Genomic DNA, 8889 nt, shown 5'->3' with positions numbered 1-8889 from the left:
TGCATTGCCTGTATTTGTTTACATGTGCTCCCAAAATGCGTTCACCTTTTTTGCTTTTCTGTACTGCAAACTCTTCTTTTCAAATGTTGCAACTTCATTGTTTGAATCCCTAGGGGCCAGATTAAGTAGGCCTAAGTAGAGGGTTTTTTTTGACAATCAAGAAATAGCTTCACAGAATTTTATGACTGGAACTCTTCGACTATGCGGAAATTCCCTGATTGATTTTAGTTGGGCGCCGCACAAATCACGAACAACCCCTGTAGTTTTGAATAGGACCTGGCAGCCTTTACGTTTATATGGGTGTATTCCACCAAATAATTGTATTTCTGCGGGCGAGCTCATTAATATTTCGTGATCCCGCGGGATTTTTACGATAAGACAGGCCATAATCTGGAGGCATCATAGAAATATTCCTCTAAATCCCAAATTAAGGACTGATAGTTTCCAGTTCGGGGTATTTCTTTCACAAAAGCCACGAATTGCGGGCGTGTTTTGGATAGAGGCGGGCGGCTACATTCAGGAATGAGCGCTTAGTTTTACTGCTATTTGGGGGATATCTTCGTTTATAGGCGAATTAAATTTTTTTTCGTGGCTAACCGCCATGAAATTGAAACGAAAGTGATCTTCTGGCCATAATCTTGAATTTCCGGTGGAAAAACGGAGGCCAACCTCTTCATGATTGTCAACAGGCAGCGCTATTTTGGTACAAATACGTTTATTTATTTATTTCATTTCGTTTCTCGGGAAATAAAGGTAAATAATAAAACAGACAGTAAAATGTACACGATGGAACAAAGGACAAACCCAACCAGTCCCGGTGGACTGCCCAAAAGAAAAAGATTACTGTCGAGGGGCTCTCAAGACGAGTTGACTTAAAACCCTACATAAAATACTTGAATATAGATATGCTGATATAAATATAAATATACCGATATAAAAACCCTATTTAAGAAAATTACATACGTGTATATACCTACTTTTCCATTTTTTTGCTCTTTGGTAGGTGTTCAGCTGAGGAACAGAACAGGTGTTGAGGGCGCTTTGACTTGCGCGCTCAACAGTGTTTAAATAGCGCTTCAAATCGAATCTTGATGTTTTCTTTTTTTTTACGCTGATTTTCCCCACTTTGCCAGTTACCCGTTTACAGTTTGGACGTTTAAGTGCAGTTGCCGTTCTTAAAGGTGTGTTTCTGTAAGTAGTCAATTGTTCATGGTTTTCTGTTATAATTATTAATCTGATATAGATTTGAATGATATCGGTGTGTTTTCTCAGGTATCTGTGCCTATTTGCGTGTTTAGAAATATGAATGTTTTTTTCTGAACTCTGATTTTTCGCTGGAAAGTGTGCGTCCTTCACCGTTAAAGCTGAGTTATATTCATGGAAGTTTTTGTCCTAGGAACGCACGGTTTATTCTGTTACCCCGACTTAAGGATCGTTCTGTATTACTGCTTCTCCTAGCTGAATCTGTTGAATCTGTCGGTGCTGTTGAATCTGAATCTGTCGCTGCTGCTGAATCTGAATCTGTTTACGACTGGTGAACGGCTTGATACTGTGGACTGTTGGGGTGAAAAGTTGTAAGTTTATTTAGGCCTATGTGTCTGTCTAGTTCGATCCGAATAAGCTGTTACGTGATTTGACCTTGGCTCTACTTTACCAAATGTATATGTTAGGCCTATACATATATATTTATCTTTACAATGCCGTAACCAGATCTGTTGATTAAAACTGTTACTTATTGCTTTTCCTTTTCCCGATTTGATTCTTTTCAGAATTGAATAAAACACAATTATTTCAATACTTGACTCCACATCCGCCTCCTGCCTCTCCAGTACTGCTGTCTCTTTCTTTCAGTAGTTGCAACCGCATTGTTTTGAATCCCCATTGGCCAGATTAAGTAAGTAAGTCAGATTTTTTTCCCCAATAAACAAATGGCCTCTTGGAATTTCATGGTTGGAATTCTTCACCTGTCATACCGGCCCTGAGCTGAAGTGCATCCTCACTGGCGAAAGAAAGAAAGACAGATGGTACTAAGGCCGTTTTCCAATACTCAACTTCGGCCCCGTCTCAGATTCAACTTTTGTTTTGTTTTGTTTTGTTTTGTTTCTTTTACTACCTGACTTTGAAGCTGTAAACGCACTAATTAGTTCCACAAAACATAAACTAAGATGCAAGAGAACCCAAAATTACAGTAATTCAATTTAATTTAAACGCTTCACGCTCACACTCGGGGATCGGCTTCGGGGACGAAGCCTCCGACGGAGACGAAGTTGAGTATTGGAAAACGACCTAAGTTTTCCAACTGGGTTCTAGCACTTGTCCGGCGTGTGCACGCAAAGGCCACAGATTCTAGACTAAAATCGTTGCGTGTACTGAGCGTGCTCCGCGTCAATTCAAACGCGCATAAACTTGCGCACCTATGCGGTATACTTGAGTACTAAATATGACTGTCAACTTCATTTCAAAACACGCCATCTTTTGTGCCTGCTCGGAGCAGATAGTTAGTGTATACGGGGGGGGGTTAATTTGCCCATAGTTTTGATGTTAGTCGGGAACCGCGCAGATGAAGAAAAATTCATGTTGTTCTATGTGTTTCTACCTGGAGGCCGCCCGAGTGTAATGACGTCACGGATGGACTTTTTGTGCATGGACGTGATGGAACGTGGCGAAGACTTGACCTCTTTCCCAGAATACCTTGGCGAATACACTGCAGCGTTCGATTAGCCTCATCTCGAGGTTTCCCTTGCGTGTAACACTGGTGTATACAGGGAAGCTTATCGAACGCACCCGGCCGTCTGTGGCTGGATCAGACCACAGACATAAATGGTTTCGAGTCAACTCGGATCCACAACCAACTCGGACCCAATACTAACTCGGACCCACGACCAACTCGGACCCACCCTGAGTCAACTCGGGCCCAACCCCAGGAGCGTGATTAACTTGTTGAAAATGTTTATTTTGTCCACTTTTACATTTTAACATTTGGTAAATGACACTTTTGAACTGCATGATGCCGAGATTTAACGTCCTCTCTACATGTTATGCAGGGAAACAGTGGCACAGGCTTCCCAGAATTTTTCCGTTTTCGAGTTTGAACAGGCATGGTGGCTAAAAACCGTACAGGACTAGATTTGATATCAGTGATGTCTTGGAACAAGTGATAAGTAACCGGCGAGCGTCGTATTTTTATGAAGGCGCGTTTCCTTTGATGTCTTATCTGCCGCTTGTAATCTGGAATCTTAATCAGGTATTAGCTTCCAGGGTACCGGCGTGATTAACCACAGAGACTGGTTTTGTCACCTACCATTCTTGAAACCGTATGATCGGGGAGTGGGAGCTTGGGACAACCAATGGGAGCAGCTTTTGGAGTGTGATTGACAGTACCAAATCATTGACGCCCTTTCTCCGACGTTTTTTTGGCACTCAAGATCACCAGCAGAAATCGAATGAACTTTCACCAAACAGCCCCCAAAGTTTTTGTTGCAATAAAAAGCCACAGATAGGCCTTCTGATGTACATAAGAGATGCTGCATACGTACAACAGATACTGCAGATATACATCAATGTCACGAACATTGACCTTTAATAGTGTCTCATGGTGTTATCCCCCACCTCACTTTTCATTTTTTTGGGGGGGGGCCTGGCAAGTCTTACACCTCCACCTTGCCCCCCCCCATACCGGCAAGATTTAGGCAGATGGAGGATTTCATCCATACAGGCCTTAACTGACTGTCCAAATAACGCAAATAGGTTGGTAATTTCGAGCAATACAAATCAAATCATTTTGAAATAAAAATGTGGAATATTTCCCATTGGCTTAAACTTGGAGACGGTTTTGAAGCGTCGTATTTCTGCTCGCGAGCTCATTATTAATATTTTGTGATGCCACGGTTTCTTATTTTCTACAATAAGACGTGCCCATAATCACGAGGGATCATAGAATTATTTATATAAATCCCGAATTTGGGATTGATAGTTTCCGGTTCAGAGTAGTTCTTTCACAAAAAGCCCCACAATGCGTGCCTATTTTGGATAGAGGCAGGCGGCTACATCCATATGAGCGCATAGTTTTACTACTCTTAGGGGGAGTATCTTCAGGAAAAGGCGAATAAAAAAGTTCATAAAATTGAAACGAAAAGTGATCAATCTGGCAATAATCTTGAATTTCCAGTGAAAAAATTAAGGCCAACCTCTTCGCGAGGTTTAAGAGTCGGCGCTATTTCGGTCTACGGGCGCGTATTTGGTGTAATGCAACCATAAGACTGAGTGGGTCCGAGTTAACTCGAGGTGGGTCCGAAATGGCGTGGGTCCGAATTGACGTGGGTCCGAGTTGGTTGTGGGTCCGGGATGGTACGGTCGTGGGTCCGAGTTAGTATTGGGTCCGAGTTGGCGTGGGTCCGAGTTGGTCGTGGGTCCGAGTTGGAATGGATCCGAGTTGGTTTGGATCCGAGTTGACCTTATCCCACATAAATCATAGCGGCAGGACGAAGAACTTTCGGCAGTAGGATTGTACATGTACTTGTAGGAACTAGGAAAATGGGCATCCTTGCCCTCGGACATGTAGGACGTCGAACCTTCGTGTTCTGGAAATACACGTGGATTGCATTTTTCATATTTAATAGTGACATTTTGCGTTGTTATTCTGTAAACATTCCACGTAAGCCTGTCGATTCGCTGTATGATGTTTCTGACATAGGCAAACTGGGCCTGTCTATATTTGATAACACCACATTAAAAGAAGCGATATATAGCTCCGATCAGGCTTGGTTTGTACAGTTTTACTCAAGTTGGTGTGGTCACTGCGTGAATTTTGCTCCAACGTGGAAGATATTTGCAAATGACGTTAAAGGTAAGTTTATCCTTATCCCTTCATTGTTAATTGTAATCTAAGTTACTTCGTGGAGGTAGGAAACTACCTCCATGGTTACTTTTAAGCATGGACGAAGGAACCGTTCATCATACATACATGGTGGCCCGAGTAGGCTAACTACTGGCCGCAGACTGGGGGCCAGTCTACTGGACTCCCTCCGTATCCTAGGCCCCACAGCGGTCCATTCAAAGAGTGGGGACTCAGCAAAAGTGCCTTCTGTGAAACCCCATTTGTGTGCATGGATCACTCACCCCGTCAATAGGGGGATCCCAATGCGATGCTGTTAGCGTCGATCTGCGCACTTTCTTGTTTGAAAACGAGGCTGTATGTGTCAGCTTCAGCTAGGACGATCAGACGATTGAAAGTAAGGAGTTAAGGCACAAAATACATAAAGGTACAAATGTATGTTGAATTCAGACTTTTCAGACTGCAAATTTTTGTGGAAGAGTCTTTCAGGATGACTCAACCCGTAAAATCAGAAGAAAAAATAACGACGATTGACCGCAACTAACGTATCTGCGATGGTCGTGCATCTTGTGCAGTGGGCGTGGTTTTAATTGAAGTGGCGTCACACTTACGAACTGGATACTCCATGTACTGTGTCGACTCCGTGGGCGCGTGCGACGAAGTTCAACACAGAGAGCCTCGGTTTCGATGCAGATATGCACAGACGGAGCTAATGTGAAATCCCTCTATATTCTAATGTATTACTTTGGGCAATTTCAAAATTTGTAGAAATGTTTGTCTCGATTTGGCTTTTGGGCTATTCGTTTACTACAATGATTAACTCCCGATCACTGACCGATGCAGAACACAGTTTGGATCTGTTTGGTCTGGAAAGCTCACAGCGTCCCCAGACGTTGATAAATGATGAACCGAAATGCATACGATGCTTGGGATCGAATGTAAACTTGTTGCCAGATACTAGTGTGGAGGAGCGAACACCATTCGCACATCCAATCCCCATCCCACCTGATGATGATGTGCTCCCATGAAAATACCCGATGCTGTCTGGCTCCATAAATGAATGGCCCAAATCAAAACCGAAGTTTCATGGACTTGGAATGGAAATCGCTCAAAGTATCAGAGTATTGATGGGGTGAGTGATCCATACACACAAAAGGGGTTTCATAGAAGGCATTTTTGAATGAACTGCTGTGGGCGGTCGTACTAATTAACGTCAACACAACGTCAACATGTGTCAACACATGATATAAACGTCAACACGCCGTCAACACACCCAAATCATGTTCTAAGTTAACAGAAATGCAATTCGATAGCAATATAATGCCTAAAATACAATTTTGCTAACAACAGTAAGTGACATTTGGGGGGAAAAGCCATTTTATTTCACGAAAATAACACCTTTATTTGCGGGTAGTTTTAGAACCGGGTCCCCGTTTTTTATTAACATCGGGTGCCAGGAAAAGAGATCGTCTAATAACAAATAGCATTGCGCGCGACCCGGTGGATCATGTGCCCGAAACACGGTTCTTTTTGGTACATAGGAAGCAAGCAGAACATTATTCTAACCGTCGGAGTTAATCTCTCCTACCTTTTTATCAAATGAAATTGTTACCTTCAGTTTGCAAATTTGTTGTGGGTGTATGAAACAGAAAAACAAATCTTCATGGGGAACGTCAGAAAAAAGAACAGAGCTGCAAACCACCTACATGATATACGCACCTGCAAACGCTCAAAGGAAATGTCCCTGATGTTGCATGACCACATACATGCGAAACGCATGTGACGTGCACAAATGGTGAGCGCTGGTCGTGTCACGTGCGGACCAGGTCAGTGCTATGTACGTTAAAAGGCTTAAAGTTTTATGTACAAAAATACCACCGTTACTCGAACAGTGCCCACACCATTACATCCACTTATTTTGAAGTTTCTGATTCAAAAAATCGCCACAAAAATGCTTCAAACGGCGTTGAAAGTATCGGAAGTCTATATAGGGTTAGGAGTCATCGCAAGTTCATTTCTTTTCTGACGAGGACCAGCACATTGCATAAATCGTCGTAGCTGCAACTGTGTAATTCTGGCTTTCAAGACGCTGGAACTAACCTGATTGCAACGCGGGCCCAATTGTAGTTCCTTTCAGGCAGTCCAATCGCTGACACTGCAGCGGCCATGTGACCGTAAAAAGAAAGGTTATGTGACCACACATAGGGAAGCCCAAGTGAAAAAAATAGCAGCGCTTCACGTTGTTAAATGACTAAGTGATATGAAAGTTTTGCCACACGAAGGTACGTACCACGATGAAGTGGTTTAGTTTATACCTTTTCAGGATAACTCCATTACCCTGAGGTTCAGTTGTCGAGATTTTGATGTATAAGTACTTTGACAAGTGACATTTGATTGGCCGACTGTATTATGACTTGCACCTGTCAACATTTCCTTTTTTTCGAATGAAAAAATACTTGGATTTGAAATGCTTTAGTACATACAGAAAACATCATTCCTGCTCTTTTGGTCGATTCCTCATCCACAGTTCCACTGAATCACTGAGGAAATTCAAGTTGCTTTAATCTAAAAAAAATTTTGAAACGGAATATTTCTTGGTATACAACTTAACTAAACTGGTTCTCTAACTCTTTGGGTTTGTAGCGCATATTAAGTGCTTTGATTATAAAAAGAGGCTGATCAACCGCACAATTTGTGCGTGATCACTACTTAACGCACGCTGTGTGGAGTCCCAGTACTGCTGGAATATTACACAGTCCGCTCTCGCTTCGTCGTCAATCCCGACATAAAGTAATTTTCATTCATATTGTTTTATTTGACAAAAATACTCTTAATTCAAACAGTAAGCATGACTTATTTTGCACAAAAGTCATTTAGGCCGACAGGGTTTGATAGTTACAAATACAGTCATGCAAGTGTACATCAACAGCGCTTCCCGTCACAAGACAAAACTCCTTTGGTCTCTTGTTCATATAGGTTTGGTACAGTCATTTTCCTAGTTCCGGATCGCGAAAATTATTCAGTAAGACTGCAGCTAAAAAATCCTCAAATTCGAGTGAAATATGGTCAGAAGTCAACTTTGTGTTTTCGATATACTTCAATTTTTTTTTCAAAATCTAAGCTTTTATATTTGGACTCACAGGATCCATCAACGAAAGTGACGATGACACCTTTCCTAGTTCTGGATCGGTTTAGGATCGAGACAAAAACGTCTTCACAAATAAAAAGTAACCATACGAAAAATCCATTTTCAGCCAAAACCATTGTAAAAAGTTGCTTTTCTAATAGAGAATCTTTTAATTTTGAGAAAATTAGATGAAAAATAAGAATTCCAATGAATTAAAAAGGTAGAAATTATGTAAGGTTTGACTCGACTTTTCAACTGTACAGTGAGCTCTCAACGTTACCCTCCCCACGCCACACAGTTGACGAACCCATTACGTCACATACATTTCTGCTGCGCCCGTGTAGTTGAGTTTACAACGACTTTGCATGGTAACGCTGCGCGATCTGAGAGTGGGAGAAAAGCTTGCAGTTTTCGGTAAATTACAAAAACGGAAACTCTAAAAAAGTCATTTTGATTAAGCAGACATTAGATGCAAAGGTTTATATGACTATTCAATTTAAAGAAATATTTAAAATCACACGTAGTGAGTGACCTATCGCCCGTGAATTTTAGTGTTTTTTTTGCTCTTGTGAACTAGGAAATTCCGAAACCAGGAAAACAACTTGCGGTACAATGGGCCGGGCGGAGTGGGTAACAAAATTAGCTGTCGATCTCGGAATTCAAGTTTTATGTATGACTGCGGGACCAGGTTTTCATCGGCACTGTGGTTTTCCATGAAGTCTGTCCTTCAGTAAGAAATTTCACAGACATTTTATGCATGAATGTTTGTTCCTAATGTATTTACTTTTTTACGGGAACCCGGCCTGGAAAAATGGAACCGGGTTTTGAAATCGACGGGCGGATACCCGGGTACTTGGCACAGGCCTAAACAGCTTCCGCACAACCACAAAAGACAGTAGCCATGTTGCCTCGATCAGACGGACCATAC

At 42.0% G+C, this 8889-nt stretch overlaps 1 protein-coding gene across 15 annotated transcripts in view; it reads left to right on the top strand.

Annotated features, from left to right (window-relative positions):
* LOC110988614 (sulfhydryl oxidase 1-like) overlaps positions 1 to 8889 on the top strand; it is a 133728-nt gene continuing 124839 nt past the window's right edge. For 4 of the 15 annotated variants that reach the window (XR_002599466.2, XR_002599465.2, XM_022252314.2 and 1 more), the window contains exons 1-4: positions 1092 to 1191; positions 1459 to 1574; positions 1770 to 1894; positions 2603 to 4846. Coding sequence is in view for 10 of the 15 variants with exons in the window: in XM_022252314.2 (XP_022108006.2) it covers positions 4534 to 4846 (313 nt within the window). In the remaining 5 variants the exon portion in view is untranslated. Of the gene's footprint in view, positions 126 to 1084; positions 1192 to 1458; positions 1575 to 1769; positions 1899 to 2602; positions 4847 to 8889 lie in introns of those variants that run through there. The other 11 variants (XM_087143632.1, XM_022252315.2, XM_087143630.1 and 8 more) reach the window with 9 other exon arrangements.

This window comes from Acanthaster planci, linkage group LG11, assembly GCF_054643075.1.
Source record: "Acanthaster planci isolate LZ-2023a linkage group LG11, COTS_SCS, whole genome shotgun sequence".
In the NCBI taxonomy this organism is placed as follows: Eukaryota; Metazoa; Echinodermata; class Asteroidea; order Valvatida; family Acanthasteridae; genus Acanthaster; species Acanthaster planci.
This window is presented reverse-complemented; position numbering and strand designations above follow the sequence as displayed.